The sequence below is a fragment of the Micromys minutus genome, assembly GCF_963924665.1.
Source record: "Micromys minutus genome assembly, chromosome: 5".
NCBI lineage: Eukaryota > Metazoa > Chordata > Mammalia > Rodentia > Muridae > Micromys > Micromys minutus.
Genome location: NC_137974.1, coordinates 76,130,805 through 76,151,620, shown reverse-complemented (window position 1 = coordinate 76,151,620; position 20,816 = coordinate 76,130,805). Strand labels below are relative to the sequence as shown.

The 20,816-nt window shown below is 41.4% G+C and overlaps 1 protein-coding gene across 1 annotated transcript in view; it reads left to right on the top strand.

The window, feature by feature from the left end:
- BEND6 (BEN domain containing 6) overlaps positions 1-20,816 on the top strand; it is a 54,000-nt gene that overhangs the window by 16,214 nt on the left and 16,970 nt on the right. The window contains exons 2-3 of the mRNA XM_080916738.1: positions 10,184-10,400; positions 18,419-18,596. Of these exons, the coding sequence (XP_080772864.1) occupies positions 10,281-10,400; positions 18,419-18,596 (298 nt within the window). The 5' untranslated portion in view covers positions 10,184-10,280. The remainder of the gene's footprint in view (positions 1-10,183; positions 10,401-18,418; positions 18,597-20,816) is intronic.

The following is a 20,816-nucleotide window of genomic DNA, read 5'->3' as shown; positions in this document are numbered from 1 at the left end:
AGTGTCTTAAAACAATACCCTGTGACAGCTTAAGAACGGTGCTTGTACCAGTCAAAGACTGAGGAGACGCTGGTCAGACAGATGCTGAACAAGTGTCATAGTGGATAGATGTCCTCACTGTCAGGTGTGTGTGTGTGTGTGTGTGTGTGTGTGTGTGTGCGCGCGCGCGCGCCTGTCCAGGTTAAGGCTTTAAGACTCCTGTTGTCAGCATCTGTCAGTGGGCTGGTCTTCACCCAAACTTCCTGCTTCATCTCTCCCATGTTGCTTTTTAATTAGGACTCTACCGCAGTCCCTGTAAGACAAGGCAAAGGCTGTGTTCTTGTAGGTTAAACTGTTTCTGCTTTTTCTTGTGATAAGTGCACATTAACAGGGCTGGGGAGATGGCTCAGCAGTGAAGAGCACTGGCTGTTCTTACAGAGGACCTGGGTTTGATTCCAGCACCCACATGGCAGCCCGTGGCTCTCAACTCCTGTTCCAGGGGACCCAGTACCCTCTTTGACCAGTGAAGTCACTAGCCATGCACCTGGTGCATAGACTTACAAGCAGACAAAATATACAAGGTGAAATTAAATCAAAAGCTTAAAGTGTGCACTAACGAAAGTTGCCATCTCTACAATATGTAACTGTATAAATCAGTAGTAGTAAATATATTCATAATAGATACTATGAATGTGTATTAATAAATATGTACTATGAATATATATTCACATATATACATACATATATGCATATATGAATATATATGCACGTATGCTCTCTACAGAGCCTGGTCTCCTACAGAGCCTGCTCCCCTGCAGAGATTCATGTATGTATGCATATATATGCATATACATATATATATATGAATCCATATTCATCATCATCATCTAGCTCCAACTTGCAGACTCAGACTCTGTACCCATGCAGTAATTTCCAGTCACCCCACTTTCCCAGCCCCTTCTACTTAGTGTCTGTCCTACTTTCTGCTGTGTACCTTATATGAACGAAACCATGTTGTATTTGTATTTGGAGAAACCAATTTCCTTACGAGCATTACTATTACACTGCTGTGACCAGATTTCTAATATAAAGAACTTAATGGAGCAAGAATATATTTCAGCTCTTGGTTTTGGGGTGCCTGTCCCATGGCTGCTTAGCTTCTGTATTCGAACAGATAGTCTTGGCAGTGAGAGCAAGCGGTAGAGAAAGTCAAGGCAGACAAGCACTGGAACCAACGCTTCCCAGTGACCTACTTCCCTCAGAGCAGTGGTTCGAACCAGTCCTAATACTGTGACCCTTTAATATACTTCCTCATTGTTTGTGACCCCCTGACCATAAAATTATTTTCATTGCTACTCCATAACTGTAATTATGCTACTGTTATGAATCATGATGTAATTATCTGATATTTCTGATGGTCTTAGGCGACTTCTGTGAAAGTATCGCTTGACACCCCACCTCCTCACAAGTGTCACAGACTGAGAACCACTATTCTATATGGTTCCTAGCTCTTAAAATGTGCAAAGCAACCCCAAATCGTGCTACCACTCAGGCTTTTGACACACTAGACTGCAGGAGACACTGCTGTGCTCTGTGTGGATCTAGGGACTGAGAAAGGGGGACTAAGCAAGGACAGACACTAAGAAAATGGCATACACACCGACATGAGGGAGGAGCTGGGATCAGAGGGTCTAGGCTCTCTGATGGTGAAACCACAGCAGCCCAGAAACTCAGCTCGTTTATTATGTACAGTTGAACAGGGAAGCAAGGTTACTGCATTCAGATGAATAAGGAGACAGGGTTACCCAGCCTAGGTAGGAGCATCTCTGCAAGAGAGTAGGCTCTACAGGGGAGCAGTCTCTGGAGGGGTGCAGTCTCTGGAGGGGTGCAGTCTCTGGGGAGGAGCAGGCTCTGGAAGGGAGCAGTCTCTATAGAAGAGTGAGAGACCACATCCTTTGGGTTCAGACTCCATCTTAGAGAATACGACCTAAGGTTGATCTCAAGTTAACAGGCTGGTACCTAGCATCAGCTTCCAGGTTTATTCCCCAACAAATCTGCACCCACGGGTTACAAGGTTGCCCCTGACATGTCACTTCATAACAACCACCAGTCAGGAATAACTAAGAAGATAAATTTGTGGTTTGGTTCCCAGAACCAGCCAATTATGTTAAAGGCCATAATGCTCCCCCCCAATCAGATGTGAACCAGGCTAGCCACCCACTTCTTACCTCTGTAAATGCTTGTGTAAAACTAGGCTTAGGGTTCCACTTTCCTCCTGTATCAGGATTGTCAGGGTGTCCAAGCTCAAACTTGTAATAGAGAGACCCTAATGGGGCTCAGCAATTAAGAGCACTGACTGCTCTTCCAGAGGTCCTGAGTTTAATTCCCAGCAACCACACAGTGTCTCACAACCATCTGTAATGGAATCCAATGCCCTCTTCTGGTGTGTCTGAAGACAGCTGCAGTGTACTCACATACATCAAATGAATAAATCTTTCAAACAAATATTTATCTAGTCTTTAAAAAAAAAAAAAAAAAAGGAAAGAGACCCTAATGCCTTTACATTGGAATTGGCTCTTGGTGGTCTTTCGGGGTTCACAAATACTTCCTGGCAGGACCAGAGCAGTCCCCATAGTGGACTATGCCAACAGTACACATTCACTCCTTACAATATACTTTACATTTGAACACACCATGAAGGGTCGTCCATGATGCCCTATCCATAGGAAATGCGTTTCAAAACCAATGCACATGCACACTCAGGTCCCCTGGTGACAGACACCTGAGTACCTTCAGCTACTGTGAATGATGCTGAAGCAAACGTGGGAACACACACGTTCTTCAAGCACCGTGTTACACAACCACCCCGGCAGGAAGTTCCCAGTTTCTCCACATCACACCAACACCCGTGAATCTAGGTTTCTGTTAGTTGCCATCCGAATGAGTAGCTGGTGGCGTCTCACCGTGAGTTCCACTTATAGTGTGGGAGAGCATTGGTGCATGTGTCACGGCGTACGTGAAGGTCAGAGGATAACTTGTAGGAGTTGCTCGTCTCTGCCATTGGGTTCCGGGATCAAACTCGGGCCATCATGCGGAATGGCAAGCATCTTTATCCACTGAAGCCCCTTGTGGTCCTCATCTTCCTTACAGATGTTGGTCATTTTTATAAGAACTTTTTGGTGTTATTATATAACTGTATTATCCTTTTCCTTTGTTGGTCATTTGTAGCTCTCTGTGATTGGCATGAATGTAAAAGTGTTCTCCACAAGCTTGTGTATTTAGACATTTGATCTCCAGCAAATTGGAGGCTATAGAATCTTTGCACATAGAAACAAGCTAGAAGATGCAGCGTTTCTAAACTGAGAACCCGAGGCCAGCTCTACTTTCACCTCCAAGCTGAAGGGCAGAGTAATCTTTAAGCTGTTTCTTTCAGAACAAAAAAAAACAAGTAACTAAATCATATCTACTTAGAAATACTTTTAAGTCCGTTGGCCATCTTTTAATCAAACTGTATTGTGTAAGCTTTGGTTAGTAATCCCTTGTCAGAAGCAGAAATTGGATTTTTTTTTCATATGCTGCAGATGGTATTCCTACCCTCCTAGTGATTGATAATGAATTTTTTTAAGTTTATGATATTCTTTCTTCTTTTATTACTTATGCCTGAGTGTCATAGAAAAGAAATGGTTGCTGAACTCGGTAGTGCAACTATGTCTTAATTATTAGAGTCTTATATAAATGTGGGTATAATTTTTCCCCACTTCATACTGATTTAACTTGTTCTTTGATAATTTAATACAGGTATAAAAGATATTCTGATTACTCTCACCCCTTCTGTCTTAGTCAGGGTTTCTATCCCTGCACAAACATCATGGCCAGGAAGCAAGTTGAGGAGGAAAGGGTTTATTCAGCTTACACTTCCACATTGCTTTTTATCACCAAAGGAAGACTGGAATTCAAGCAGGTCAGGAAGCAGGAGCTGATGCAGAGGCCATGGAGGGATGTTACTTACTAGCTTGCTTCCCCTGGCTTGCTCAGCCTATTTTCTTTATTATTATTATTATTATTATTATTATTATTATTATTATTATTATTAATATTATTAAGATTTATTTATTTTATGTATATGAATACACTGTTGCTGTCCTCAGACACACCAGAAGAGGACTTCCACTATAGATGGTTGTGAGCCCACCATGTGGTTGCTGGGAATTGAACTCAGGACCTCTGGAAGAGAAGTCAGTGCTCTTAACCCCTGAGTCATCTCTCCAGCCCCCCCTCCTTTTTATTGCATATCACTTCTTTATTATACTGATATGGAAAGAGTCTTAATCATTATGCCCAAACAAGTTCTGAACCCACACAGTAGGGTCAAGCATCTGGAACATGATTCAGACAGTGAAAGACAAAAACTTGGACATGATCAAGGGGCCCTTCACCTCTACAAAACAAGGCAAAGGGGTCCAAACACAGCAAGAGGTACAAGGAGTTTCTCCCATTTGATATGAGGAATGGCTTATTTCTGGTGACCATATAGGACTGTTTTAACTGCCACCAGCATCTCAGAGTTGCTTTTGTGTGCTGATATATGTATGTATGTGTGTATGTATGTATGTGTATATATATATATATATATATATATATATATATATAAGTAAATGTAACACATAGACTTGATAAGATTGATCCCAACTTTCTAAAGCCAGCAGCTCTTTTAGGGTCAGACAGAAAGTAGGGTCTTTCAAATCACCATGAGGTTACTTTCACTCTCCACTGGAATGACTATGCCCCCAGTTACCTAATTTCAGGAAGAATGCAGGACAGGTTCCAGGAACAAAACTAGACCACAGCTTCTCCTCACGGTCATACCACAGCGCAGTGCCTCCCCGACCTCTTTCTAAGCAGACCCTTAGTAAACAGAGAACTAAGAAAAACTATAATTACCATCTCTCAGCTCTCCTGGTACAGGAAGCCGTCCCTGGATGTGGACCAAGAACCTGCACCCCAGGTGTTATTCTGACTAGAGTCTATGAAGGAAGTGGGTGCAGGGGATAAAATGCTAAGATGAAAATGGGGGCCACAGGTCCCCATCTGCAGCTACAACTTACACTTAAGATCCTAAAGATTTAGTCAGTGTGGCAGGTCATTCATGTTGTTTGTTCAACTATGGAGATTGATTTTATTTGGCTGTTTTCTTGATGGCTAGATTTTTATTCACTCGAAGAGCCTAAGTACTAACCCTTTGTTTGATGTATATAATCTGAAAATATTTCCTCCCATTCTGTAGGCTGCTCAGCTTCTCAACAGAACTGCGTGTCCTGAGTTGTACAGAAACTTTCATTTTATGAAATACCACTGGTCAGTTGTTAGCATTTCCCCCCAAGTGACGGGTTCTTCTTAGGAAGTTCTTGCTCACACCTGTGTCTTCATAGGGCATCCCTACATCCTCCTCTAGGATTTTAGAGTGTTGAGCTTTTATATTGTGTCTGATCCAGTTAGAATTGATGTTTTGGCCAGGGTGAGAGTAGAGTTATCAATTTTCATTCATCCACATACTGATTTTCAGTTTTTCCAGCCCCATTTGCTGAAGATGCTGTCTCTTCTCCAGTGTGTGTTTTTTGACACCTTGTAAGAACTCCAGGAGCTGTACCTCCATGGTCTTTTATCTGGTTTTGTTGTTGTTTGTTTTGGTGCCAGCACCGTGCTGGTTTTATTATTCTGCATCAGGTCTGATAACACCACTAGCAGCATCCTGGATTTTAGGATTGCTTTCCCATTTTTGTTTCTATAGGAATTTTTTGGGCCATTGTTCCATTTTTGTAGTCCACAGAGTTGCAATTTGAATGGAATTGCATTGAATCTTTAGATTGCTTTTCGCAAAATGTCCATTTCCCAATATAAATTCTTCTAACTTCTGAGCATGGGATGTCTTCCCAACTTTGCCTTTCTCAATCCTTTTCTTTGATATTTTAAACTTTACTTGTAAAGGTTTCCCTGGTTAAGTTTATTCCAAGGCAAGGGTTTAGTTTGATTTGGTTTGGTTTGGTTTTTCAAGAAATGTTTTTTTTTTTTTTCTTTTTGTTGTTATTGTGTTGCCCTGGCTGGCCTGCAACTCTACAGACCAGGCTGGCTTCAAACTTACAGAAATCCTCCTGCCTCCTGAGTGCTGAAATTAAAGGTGTGTCTACCACCATCCAATGGAGTTTTTGTTGTTGCTAGTTTGTGCTATTAAGAATAGGATTTTCCCCCAATTTCTTTATTGGAATGTTTGTCCTTGGGATAAGCCTTTTTTTTTTATATGTGTGGGTGTATCGGAACTTTATTGATGGTATTCAAAAGAGTAGGGGAGGGCGTCCTAGGCCCCTCCTATTATTATGAGGGTTGGGGATGGAAATTGTGAGGGAGATGCTCAGTATTGGGGGCCAAGTTGGGATGGGACTCCTCAGCAACTGAGGGCCTCTTTCTTGTTCTCAGTCTCCTTGCTGGGGGGTGGGTGGTCCAGGGTTTCTTACTCCTTAGGGGCCATGTTCCATGAGGTCCACCACCCTGTTGCTGTAGCGATATTCATTGTCATACCAGGAAATGAGCTTCACAAAGTTGTCATTGAGAGTGATACCAGCTCCGGCATCAAAGGTGGAAAAGTGGGAGTTGCTGTTGAAGTCACAGGAGACAACCTGGTTCTCAGTGTAGCTCAGGATTCCCTTTAGTGGACCCTCAGCTGCCTGCTTCACCACCTTCTTGATGTCATCATACTTGGCAGGCTTCTCCAGGTGGCACGTCAGATCCACAGCAGATACAATGAGAGTGGGAACACAGGAGGCCATGCCAGTGAGCTTCCCATTCAGCTCTGGGATGACCTTACAAACAGCCTTGGCAGCACTAGTGGATACAGGGATGACGTTCTGGGTTGCCCCATGGCCATCACGCCACAGAGGGGCCACCCACAATCTTCTGAGTGGCAGTGATGGCATGGACTGTGGTCATGTGCCCTTCCACGATGACAAAGTTGTCATGGATGACCTTAGCCAAGGGGGGCTAAGCAGTTGGTGGTGCAGGATGCATTGCTGACAATCTTGAGTGAGTTATCATATTTCTCATGGTTCATACCCATCACAAACATGGGGGCATCAGCCGAAGGGGCAGAGATGATGACCCTTTTGGCCCCACCCTTCAAGTGGGCCTCAGCCTTCTCCATGGTGGTGAAGACACCAGTAGACTCCACAACATAGTCATCACCAGCATCACCCCATTTGATGTTAGAGGGGCCTCACTCCTGGAGGATGGTGATGGGCTTCCCATTGATGACAAGCTTCCCATTCTCAGCCTTGACTGTGCCACTGAATTTGCCACAGGTAGAGTCACACTGGAACATGTAGACCATGTAGTTGAGGTCACTGAAGGGGTTGTTGATGGCAACAACTAGATCCAGAGCAGAAGGCATGCCCAATACGGCCACATCTGTTCACACCGACCTTCACCATCTTGTCTAAGGGACGAGGCTGACACTGCACGAGAAGCTGCACTGTCTCTGGAACAGGGAGGAGCAGAGATCCGGGATAATCTTTTTATAGTAACTTTGTACCTGTGGCTTTTTCTGAACATGCTAGCCAGCCGTGGTTGTCTGGGGGAGTCTTTAGGATCTCTTGCATATAACATCATAGTACCTGCAAGGAAGGGCACTTTGATTTCTTCTTTTTACAGCCCCTTTTATTCCTTCCCCTTTTGTTATTGCTGTAGCGAACACTTCAAACACCGTAATAAAAGGGAGTAAAGTGAATGGACAAAGAGAGTAAAATGAATGGACATTCTTGTCTAATTTTAATAGAAATACTTGGGGTTATTCTCCATTTAGCAGACTGTTGGCTACCAGCTTGTGATGGCGTTTACTGTGTTGAAGTATATTTCCTCTGTACCCAGTCTCCACAGGGAAGTCATCAGAAAGGGCGGCTGGGGGTTAGTAAATGCCTTTTTCATGTCTGTTGAAATAACGAGGTGCTTTTCTCTCCTGAGTTCACTTATATATTGAATTAAACTTATTGATATACATCCATGGACCTGTTCCCTACAGCTCTGGAATGATGTAGACATCATGGTGGAGGATCTTGATGTATTTGTATTCTTAAATTCCATTACAAGTATTTTGCTGACAGTTTTGTCCTCTGTCCAATTGGAAAGACTTTTGTGGTTTCTTTATCTGGTTCAGCCTTGACTGTGGCAATGCTGGCTTCAACAAATGAGTCTGGAAGCACTCTTTCTTTTTCCCCTTTGTCAAAATCCATTTTAGTCACCCACGAAGGAACTTCTCCTTAACCTGTTCTCAATTTAAATTTTCATTAGCTTCGTAGGTTGGTATCAACATACACCAGCGTCATATACCGTGAAAGGTATCTCGAAAGAAGAAATATGTAAATGTAAACTTTCTTTACGGGCTTGCACAAAAGGTGAGTATTTGCCCTTGGTGGCTCACACTGTAAAGCCAGCACTTAGGAGGCTAGGCATTTAGAAGACTGGACAGGTCAGGCCAGAGAAGAACCTCTCTGTGCGGTGTTAATATTGTGAAAATGGCTGTCAACCAACAGTAACCTACAGAGTCAGCAGCACAATGTTCCTCAAAATTCAAACAAGAAGCCAAACAGACTCATCAACAATGAGGGAAATCAAAAGAATAAATGTGCCATTAAACACACGGAAAATATGTTGTATCTCCCCAGACATCAGAGATACAAGTTAAATGCTACAGAAAGAGCCCATCTCAGCCCAGTCAGCATGTCAGACATCAATAAACCAAATAACCGCATGAGCTCTGAAACCTGTGTTTAAGCCCTTGAACTCAGCAACTATGGCATTTATGCCTCTGAACACACACACACACACACACACACACACACACACACACGTACGCATGCATACAAAAACACGTATAACATTTGAAATTATTTTTATGAAAGCAAACATCCCATTTGAACCCCAACTAAGCTAAGTGCTATCCACTTTTTTACTTATTCTGTTTTGGAATTTAGAAAATGCATTTTACGGTGTCACCAGGCTGGCCTTGAACGTGAAACCCTTCTGCCTTCATCTTTGAAGTGCTAGGATTGCAGGTGTGACCACTATATCCAACTATAATGTTAGCTTGAAAAGTTCACTTGTCGCTTTAGTAGAACTTCTAAAAAGCTGCACTCCGGCGTTTTATTATGAACTTTATGAATGAAAATTTTTGAGTAGTGTATTTGCTAATATATTTATCGTAATTTCATAAGAAGCAAAATATTACTGTTTGCTCAATATTCTGTATATTTCATGAAGATTCATATGCTCGAACTGACTTTGGTTTTATTATTTATAATTAAATCCTTATGAAAACAAACCAATTAAAGCAGATACTCTGAAGATTAAATAAGACCTAATATGTCTCATCAGCTACACATAACCAAGGTTAAATGTCGTCACTGTAACCCAACCGATAGAATCAGGTAGTTTGCCACAAGGGGAACCTCCTACCGTAAGACCTCAGAGTTTTGAGGAAGGGAAAACACCTTTTAAAGCAATACTTATTGATCTCCTGGGAATATTTTCACCTTTGATCCTGGTGTTGTTGACTATTTATTATTAATATATTTTCTTAGAAGTACATAACTTCAGTTCTGTGTGATAATGTTTTTATACACCTATAATCTTTAAAACCTGTAGATTCTTCATGGCTACTTGACAAAAACAACAGGTGGAAATTCTTCTTACACTGTTTGACATTTTTAAAGCCAACCAGCTGTATCTGACAACATACGCAGCTTGAGGGTGGTAGAGCAAAGCTGAAGGGTTCTATTGTTCTGTTTGTTTTATAAAGTACAGCCTGCCTACTATGTATAAGTCCCTCGTGTTACAATAGATTCTTTTTTTTCCTTTTAAGATCTATTTATTTAATGTATGTGAGTACACTGTCACTGTCTTCAGACACGCCAGAAGAAGACATCAGATCCCATTACAGATGGTTGTGAGCCACCATGTGCTTGGTAGGAGTTGAACTCAGGACCTCTGGAAGAACAGTCAGTGCTCTTAACCCGCTGAGCCATCTCTCCAGCACCGAACTAAAGGTTTTTGAGTCAAGTAAAAATGTGCTCGAAGTTGGCCAGTGAGAAAAACAATGGGATCGAGAGCACGTGAGCAGGCAGCAGGCTGAGGCGCCTTCTGTTTTGTTTTTGTTTTTAAGGAGAAGCGCGAACTGAACCGCATGCAGAACGGCAGCACCTACATGGGCGTTTCTGCCTTCAAGGGTTTGGGAAAGCCTTGGCTGACTAATTGAGAAAATGCAGAAGGTCTTGCAGACAGATGACGTCACCGACAACCAAGTTCTTAGAAAAAGAAAGAGGAAACGAACGGAGACAGTGAACTCAGAAAATGCAAATAGTGTCCCGGATAAAGCACAGGTTGGTTTGATTTAATCTTCTTACCTAGCTGAGCTACAGTTTGCATTTCTCATTGTTTCTCATCTTTGTTTCTCGGCTCTTTCTCCCATCTTCTGTAAGAGGTAAATATTAAAAAAACAACAACCGGTTCCAGTGTGGCGCCACGCCAGCTATTCTCTGTTCCCGGTGGTCTCTCTGCCCCCACTGTTAGCCACAAGCCATGGCTGTTCTCTCTCAGCTTGCTCTCTGTCACAAACTCTGCCCACACTCCCAACAACCGCCCCCTGAGGTCACCATCACAATTCCCATCAGCCCGGAAAAAAACTCAAAACTCTAGAAACTTGTAAATTAACTTTCATATTTATCTCAGTAATTTACATTCCACAAAACGTCCACATGATAAACTCAGATCCAATTGACAAGATATAATTTGTCCACCTAGACAAAACAAACTTTCCTATAATAATCCATCCCTTATAAGATATTCAAAGCTACTTGTGGTTAATTAAAGTCACTTGGAGGTTAATCCTCCTTGTTCTCCTTCATCTTGCCTTTTCTCCTCTCCTGGCTTCTCTCCCCATTCCAAAACTCTGTCCCCACCTTACTTTTTACTGCCAGTCACAGGCCTTGTCTTATCTTGTGCCCGCCCTCCTTTAATTTCAACCACAATCCTCCTGTAATTTTTCCCTTTTAATTCCCTATCCAACCGAGTGAATATATAGTTTCTGTTCTCTTCTTCAGGTTAAGTTAGAAAGAAGGACAACAGACAGTTTTCCTGCTTCATTTCAGCCAGGACCAGATGTATCATTGTTGAAATTTCATTTTCTGTTCTACAAAAGATCATCAAACTGTCTGAAAATGTTTTTCCTCACAAAATATTTATGGAAATTGGTAGACTCCTTCATTAAGACTTACTTTATAGAACTTAGCTCATGGCTATCCTCACCACCCCATCCCATCCTTTGCTTCGAACAACTGACTGGCATGTTCATTCTGCATTTTTATTTGTATGTTTTTATACAGTCACACATTTGTGCGTGTTTTTAAAGATGTATTTATTTATTACATGTGAGCACACTGTAGCTGTCTTCAGACACACCAGAAGAGGGCATCAGATCTCATTACAGATGGTTGTGAGCCACCATGTGGTTGCTGGGATTTGAACTCAGGACCTCTGGAAAAGCAGTCAGTGCTCTTAACTACTGAGCCATCTCTCCATCCCTGTGCATGTCTTATAATACATGTAGCATGTTGTATTTACATGTCCTTAAACAGTTCCATCTCCCTCATATCTCCATCTCTGACCCACTCCATAAAACACTGTAAAAGACTATGTACATATTATTTAGTAGCACATGGATATCATAATAGAAACCTCAATTTGTTCCTGATTTTTCAAAAAGCATCATAGTCTCCAAATTATTTATAAGACCTGATATTATGAGATGCATATACATTGTTAAACATGTTCTATAGAGAAACAAATCAACATTACCATCAGCTAACAGAGTTATCTACTTTTGGTTGTTTTTTGGGTTAGAGCAACTAAAATCCATTGATTTAATATAACTATACTCCACAGGTTATATCCATATAAAATACATAGGAGAATGACCTGTTATTTAGAAATTGCTTGTTTATTTCTATTTGTTTGACTAGATATTATAACATTGCATGGATTAAACACATTAGTGATTAACTCCAAGTCATCAATAATTTAGATTTGAACTCTACTTCATGCTCCCTGGGTCTCCTGGCTGTATGTTTGTATGAGTCTGCGTCAGCCTGAAGGCAGTCTTGTGAATCTATCCCTGTGTCTGTCCTTGTGTGTCTGTCTGTTCTGTCTTTGGGTGCCTGTCTTCTCTGTGTATGTGACTTTCTATGTTTATGTATGTCTGTTATATTGCTGTGAGTCTACTCTGTCTCTGATTACTGATCAGCACAGAAAATATCACGTGGGAAGACTTTCCAGAAATCTTTTTTTTTTTTCTTTATTGGACATTTTCTTTACTTGCATTTCAAATGTTATCCCCTTTCCCGGTTTCCCCTCTGGAATCCCCCTATCCCATTCCCCCTCCCTCTCCCCCCATGAGAGTGTTCCCCTACACACCCACTCTCTTCCATCTCCTCACCCTGGCATGCCCCTACACTGGCTTATTAATCCTTCACAGGGATCTCTCCTCTCGTTGATGCCTGATAAGGACATTCTCTGCTACATATGTTGCTGGAACCATGGGTCCCTCCATGTGTATTCTTTGGTAGGTGGCTTAGTCTCTGGGAGCTTGGGGGAGGGGGTCTGGCTGATTAATATTATTGTTCTTCCTGTGGGGTTGCAAACCCCTTCAGCTCCTTCAGTCCTTTTTCTACATCCTCCATTGGGAACCCCATTCTCAGTCCAGTGGTTGGTTGAGATCACCCGACTCTATTTCTCAGGCTCTGGCAGAGTCTCTCAGGGGACAGCTATATCAGGCACCTGTCAGCATGCACTTCTTGGTATCCACATTATTGTCTGGGTTTGGTGGCAGTATATAGAATGGATCCCCGCAGTCTCTGAGTGGCCCTTCCTTCAGTTTTTGCTCCAAATTTTGTCTTGAATTTCCTCCTATGGATATTTTGTTCCTCGTTTTAAGAAGAACTAAAGCATCCCCACATTGGTCTTCCTTCTTCTTGAGCTTCAAGTGGTCTGTGGATTGTATCTTGGGTAATCTAAGTTTTTGAGCTAATATCCCCTTATCAGTGAGTGTATACCATGTGTGTTCTTTTGTGACTGGTTTTGTGACTCAGGATGATATTTTCTAGTTCCATTTATTTGCCTAAAAATTTCATGAAGTCATTGCTTTTAATAGCTGAGCAGTATTCTATTGTGTAAATGTACCACATTTTCTGTATCCATTCCTCTGTTGAAGGACGTCTGGGTTCTTTCCAGCTTCTGGCTATTACAAACAAGGCCACTATGAACATAGTAAAGCATGTGTCTCTGTTATATGTTGGAGCATCTTTTGAGTATATGCCCAGGAGTACTATAGCTGGGTCCTCAGGTAGTATTATGTTCAGTTTTCTGAAGAACTACCAGACTGATTTCCAGAGTGGTTGTACCAGCTTGCAATCCCACGAACAATGGAGGAGTGTTCCTCTTTCTCTACATCCTTGCCAGCATCTGCTGTCACCTGAGTTTTTGATCTTAGCCATTCTGATTGGTGTGAGGTAGAATTTCAGGGTTGTTCTAATTTGCATTTCCCTGATGACTAAGGATGTTGAACATTTCTTTAGGTGCTTCCCAGTCATTCAGTATTCTTCAGTTGAGGATTCTTTGTCTAGCTCTGTTCACCATTTTTTAATAGGGTTATTTGATTTTCTTGGTTCTAACTTCTTGAGGTCTTTGTATATATTGGATATTAGCCTTCTATCAAATGTAGGATTGGAAAAGATCTTTTCCCAATCTGTTGGTTGCTGTTTTGTCCTATTAATGGTGTTCTTTACCTTACAGAAGCTTTGCAATTTTATGAGGTCCCATTTGTCAATTCTTGATCTTAAAGCATAAACCACTGGTGTTCTGTTCAGGAAAATTTCCCCTGTGCCTATGTATTCAAGACTCTTCCTTACTTTCTCTTCTATTAGTTTCAATGTATCTGGTTTTATGTGGAGATCCTTGATCCACTTGGACTTGAGCTTTGTACAAGGTGATAAGAATGGATCACATTGCATTCTTCTCCCTGCTGACCTCCAGTTGAACCAGCACCATTTGTTGAAAATGCTGTCTTTTTTCATTGGATGTTTTTCACTCCTTTGTCAAAGATCAAGTGACCATAGGTGTATGGGCTCATTTCTGGGTCTTCCCAGTACATACTGTTTTGTTTTGTTTTTTTAATAAGGGATTACGTCACTGGCTCCAACTGATACCAACTGACCCAGACAAAAAGCAATTCTGCAAATGTCATTGTTTATCAACCAATATCCACAAATGGCTGTTTTAATTTCTCTGGTAGCTTTTACAGAGTTGCTTTTAACCTCTGTATTGGCTGCCTTCAGCAAACGATAGACATGCATCACCCTGGGTCAGAAGTATGGTGAAGTACATTAATTAGGGTAACAGCTACTCATTAGCTTAGGTTATAAAGTTAGATTATATTGGAAATCCAAGACAAGTGAGATCAAATGTATTGGTCTCTTAGAGGCAGGGGTTTGTTGTTGTTTTGGTTTGGATTGTTTGTGTTAGGTGTTATTTTGTTTTAAGGGAAGCAGACAGTGGGCTAGCAATCTTAAGTAGCCTCAAGATGTACTTTTGTTGGACCTCTGGCTGTGAGGTCCAGCAAAAGTTTCAGCCTTGGGGAATGTAAGGGATAACATTTCATTGCCACATAAGATGATTTTCTGAAGGTCCCCCCACAGTCAGCATGCCCACAAGCAGTGCACAGTATGTTTATCCCCTACATCTCCACTCCTAAAATCCATCTTTTCTTCTAAAGGAGCCAGTGAAGGAGGAAAGCAGGCATTTGACTTTGATTTTCTGATATTCCTGTTTCTTATTCTCTGCCCCGCACCCTCCAAGCACCAGAGTGTCTCATAGCATGAGCTTCCCCTGTGCCTTTCTCTTTTCTACTCTCAGATTATTTTTTAAAGAACTTTCATCCTAGAGGTATCTGAATTTGGTCTTTACACGTGACACTTTACACTGAAAATTTCCAGTGATATGTGTACAGATACACACACACATACACACATGTGCTAGTTAATATATGTGTGTATGTGCATTTGTGTGTATACAATGCATGTATATATCAACTTATGTATATATGTATATATATATATACACACACATCACACATATCACTACAAGTTTTTTTTAATCTCACCATAGTTTGAGACATTTTCAATTATTGCTTCAGTTTTGACCTCAAAAACTATATTCTAGAACTAAAAGCTGAACACGAGCATCTGTTTCTTCTTTCCTCGGACACGATCAGCCACCAAATTAGCTCTGTGACAATCTCAAGAGAGAAACTGTGACTAGAACCCACAGAGAAGGAAAGAATGCGGATGAGCTCCAGGTGAGGGGGAAAAAAAGCCTTTCGCCTGCTGTCACAGTAACAGAGATGGCAACGTGCCTAGTGTGTGCAGCCTAGTGTGAGATTTATAAATATCACATTCCAAGCACCTTGAGTGCATGCTCAGGAAAAGACCCTTGGGAAGAGAGAAGGAAGATGTCTTCTGATGCACACAAAGGAGAGAGACACTGATCTTTGGACAGGGAGACTGAGGAACAAATACTCTTTATTTTCCCCTCTGCATGAGATTATTTAAAAGAAATAAACTCCATTAAAACCACTTCCTATCCTCATATGGTCCCCATCAGTCTGCTCCTGCTGTGGTCATCTGCAATCTTGTCTCTCTACACTCAGTCCCCCCTCCCCACCACAGGGTTTGTGCCCTGCACATGCCAAACAACCACTTTGCCACTGAACTGTGTCCCTAGCCAGCTTTTTGAAAAAACAAAGCACACGCATATATAAATAACTATTACATATATAGATTATATGTTATGTAGAATACGTGTTTCTAAATTATTTACCAATCATTTAAATGTCTCGTTTCTGTCTCTCTTTTGGAGAGGGTTTTCACTATGTTGTTAGTGTAGCCTTGTTTTCTGGAATCAAGTGATCCTCCTGCCTCAGCTTCCTAAGGAGCTGGCACAGGTGTGTGCTGCTGTGCTGGCTTCTTAACTTTGTAACTGCACAGATGGTACAGTGTATATTTACCTCCGAACTTGCTTTAGTCACTTAACATTATACTAACATTGATTCCGTATGGCTTATCCAGGCAGTGGCATGTAAATCCAACTGTCTGAGTTCAGTATAAGTGGCTCCCTATCCTCACAGTAGGCACTTGGATTGTCTTTAGATTCTCATCATTATGGATTTTGCTCCAACTGAAAGTCTTGGGCATGTCCCCTTGAGTGCACACACAGCCCTGGGGATCATTTACAAGAGCAAAGGGGGAATAAGTGTTAAACTTCATAGGGTAATATTACAGTGCTTCACATAACAACATAAGGAGAAACAGCGCTCCACGCACACCCTGTTTAGTTTTGTCAGATTCCTTGGGTTAATGGTAACTGATGGTGATTTTGACCTCTGTTCACTGATGACCTTGAATACCTCTGGGTCTACTGATGAGACGTATACCTTCTCTGTTCTGTAAAATGCCCCTTTTCATTTATTCCTTTTCCCACTGAGTTGCTGATTTGGTTAACAACACTGCTGGCATTTCCCACCGGTTCTTATGGTCTTTTTTTCTTGCTTAATGTGTCTTGTAAATAAAAGTTCTTCATTTTAATTTGTTTTTTTTAAAGACTTTGAGCAACGATTTTATATCTAGGAAATGCCCACTCAGTCGAGAAAACACATATTTATATTTCCTGTATAGCATTTACATTTTGCTTTTGATGTATAAATTCTTAATTTGTCTGCAGAAATTTGAATATGTGTGTGTGTGTGTGTGTGTGTGTGTGTTAAGTATTCATGTGTTATGTGTACACATATGGAAGCATCTATATGTGGGTGTTTGTGTGTATAAATCTCTGTGTGTGAGAGCGCTGGTCCATGCATAGTGTTTATAATGAGGAAGGGATCTATTTGTTTACCTGTTTTTCCAAGTCCCAGTGGACCAGCATTACAGAAGCCTTGGTTGAGCAGATCTCCTGTCCCCGCTGAGCTGCCAGACCTCTCTGTCCCACACACAGCTCTTCAGGCATCTATTTTTTTTTAACCTCTATTTCTTGGTAATATTAACTGTCTCTGTGTCAGGACCAAACTGACATATTCTGAATTTTTAATAACAGCTTGAATTGATAGAGGAAGTCTCAGCTTCTGATGACTCATTCCGAATTCTTTGGCTATTCTTGGCTGTTATGCTTACAATTGTATAGTCCATTTTAAATTTCTATTAGAATTGCCTTAACTCAGTACAGTTTAATATGAGGATAATCAATTTTATTTTACTTATAGCTTTTTATCTCTGAACTTTTGCTTCCACACCGAGGGTGTCATTCAGTAAAGGTTTTTTGTTTGTTTGTCTGTTTGTTTTCCTCATAAAGGGTTTGCATACTATTTACTATTTGTTAATGATATCTAGTCTCGAAACAAGATACAGGCATAAAGATAAAAGACTTAGTTAGACTCTACGATTGGAAACCAAAAGTCAGGATACTCTATAGACATGTTCTTGTTGGACATTTTCCTTGCAAGCTAGAGACAACCAGGGTCTTATGCATGCTCAGCAAGCGCCCTCCCTCCCAGCTCCACTCGTTCCTTTGATTTATTGAAGAATTCAAAAGAACATCTTATAGAAATCCAAAATGCATACAGAAGAACGCACACACCAAAAGTGTGGTTTCACGCATTGCCACCAAATGACTATATCATTAGAAAATTACATCAGCAGCAGCACACTAAGAGGCTCTACTTTAGCTGCCACCCTATGCTTGTTCCTATGTGTGACTACTGTCCTTACAATATGTAGTGTCTTTTATTAATGGTTACAAATCATCGTTGTGATGTGCAGAGCAAGGGTTTGTTGGGAGCTTACTAAGCTTCCAAAAAGGGATAGGGTATTTTTTCTGTCTAGTCCAGGCTGACCTGGACTCTCTATGTGTCTCAGGCTGACCTCCTGTCTCTACTGGCATTAGAGACATGTGTCACCATGCCTAGTGTGCTAATCCAGAGTAGGAGTCAGATTTTTGGCAGGAGCCCAGGTTTTAACCATGGCCTTGCTGAGTCTACTGCGATATGAAATATTCTGCTTTCACCAGGTGGGCAGAAAGTCAGGCTCCTGTCTTCTATTTGAAAAGGGAACATGAACCTTTTCGTGCGTCCCATTCTGAGTTCTGGAGCGGGGAGGACAAAGCTGGGACCATACGTTGCAGCTGCGTGTGGAGGCAGGCATGCGTAGGTCTGACACATGGCGCTAAAGTACAGAACACCGGGTGGATGTTAAAGGAACTGCAAAGTGTCTTCTTTTGTTGTCTGTGCTTTATGTTATAGAGAAACCCGTATTCAGGAAACGCCTTTCTGCCTGGGGAGAGTTCCAGCGATGAGGAAACACCCTTGGCCGAACTGTCCAAGGAGGAACTTTGTAACAAAATCGACACCCTGAAAGAAAAGCTAAGAAGCATCCGGAAGGAGAACAGCCGGCTTCGACAGTCTTTGGTCATGCTGCAAGGTAAACGTCAAAGGGTTTTGGCATTGTAGATGAAAGGGACCAAATGTGACTCCTGTAAAATATGGCATAATTGCAGATCAACAGTTAAAAATGGAAAAGAAAATCAGTTCCCGAGAGAGCTCAAATTTACAATTTACACTTAAGCAATCGGCGGAGAGCTAAATTTAAATATGAATATATCTAGTTGTTGCAGAGATAATTTAGATTGTCCTGCAGTGTCTCAAATATTGTATTCATTTCGTAGTATTCAACAGATTACTGAACTGAAGCTGTGTACATGCGGGGCCTCAGAGGGGGGAATGAGAAAAGTCAAACATGCTGTGGTTTCCAGATGAACTCATCCCGCCCTTCCTGCCAGGACAGCTCTAGAAAGTGGAAACTGCGCGATCTGTGAAGAGCCACTGGGTGACTGGTTCCACAGGCGGCACAGGAGCCTTTGTGTTAGCAACAGTGTTTTAGAAAATGACAGGCTGGAGAGATGGCTCAGTGGTTAAGAGCACTGACTGCTCTTCCAGAGGTCCTGAGTTCAAATCCTAGAAACCACATGGTGGCTCACAACCATCTGTACTGAGATCTGATGCCCTCTTCTGGTGTGTCTGAAGATGGCTACAGTGCACTTATAATAAATAAATAAATAAATAAATAAATAAATAAATAAATAAATAAATAAATAAATAAATAAATCTTTTTAACATGTTATTATAAAAAAAAGAACTCACAGGTTTAAGGACCACGTGAGTAGATGTTTATTCTCTGAACAGACCACTAGCCTTTTATTTCTTCACTTTAGACGGTATTTTTATAATTGTTGTTCTCTTCTGGTGACGTTTTCGGGGGACAGGATTCCTATTTCATTGTAAGCTGTTCTGGAGCTTTGAATGTGCTGAAAGACCAAGCCCTAGACTGACCTGCGGGTAGAGCATTGGTTTCCACCCACACACTTTGATTTCAGCGCCTGAGCTGTTCACTCACCACAATAGCTGAGATCAAGTCCTCTGTCCTCTCTCCCAGTTTCAACTTCCTTATCTACAAGATAGCGTCAGTATGTTGTTTACCTGTTACTGTGGGAATAGAATGAAACAATGGTAGGTTCTGTACCCAGGTCTGGCGCAAGCAGGGAAACTCAGCAATGGTAACTTAGTATCGCCTTCATCTGATTTTGTTGTGTGTGTGTGTGTGTGTGTTTTAAATTGACAACAGAAAAGAAAAGAAAGGAAGAAAGGAAGGAGAGAGGGAATTATAGGGGGCTGAAAAATAACTAAGCCATTAAGAACACTGCTCTTTCAGAGAATCCAGGTTCGATTCTCAGGATACACATGGTGGCTCAAAGCCATCCACAGATGGTTTTCATTCCAGTTCCAGAGGCTCCCTCTTCTGGCCTCTGTGAACACCCAGCACAGATGAGATTCACAGACATTCAGGCAGACAGACAGACAGACAGACAGACACACACACACACACACACACACACACACACTTCAAAAATAAAAATAAAGCTTTTAAGTCATTTGATTTTCTGCCTTATTCTTCTCCTTTTATTCATGAAAAAACTCCTTAAGTCAGACACAGTGACACACGTATAATCCCAGCTCATAGGAGGCAGAGGCAGGAGGACCAGACCACAAACTCTTAAATACACCATCATTTCTGGACCACATCAGAAGCTGAGTTTTCTTCCAAGAGAAGCTAAATTAAAGCTATGGATTCAGGGACACTCGGCACATCTAAGAAAAAGAGTGTATGGTTACTTGAGAAACAACTCTAGCATAGGCTAATGAGATGGCTTAGAGGATAAATTCACTGGCCACCAAGTCCTGTGACCTGAGTTTGATCCCCAGGACCACATGGTGGAAGGAGAGAACTAACTGCTACAAGGTCTTCCTCTGGCCTTCACGTGTGCACTAAGACACGTGTATGCCCACACACATGCATACACATACAAAACAGAATACAAAAGATGTAAAAATAAAATAATCCATGAAAATGTTCTGGTATGGGAAACGGGACATGAAAACAAGGCATAAGAAAAGAGCCTATATCCATGAAACAAGAACAGACTACTTCTAGAAAGGAACGAGAATGTAGAAATACAATTGACTATCTGGAAGTGAAGGTTAAAGTCTTATGGCTATTAAAGCAAGAAGACAAAGAAAGGGGAAATAAATACTATTAAGCAAACATACCCGAGCAAGGAACCCCAAAATATAGAAGTCATGTTTT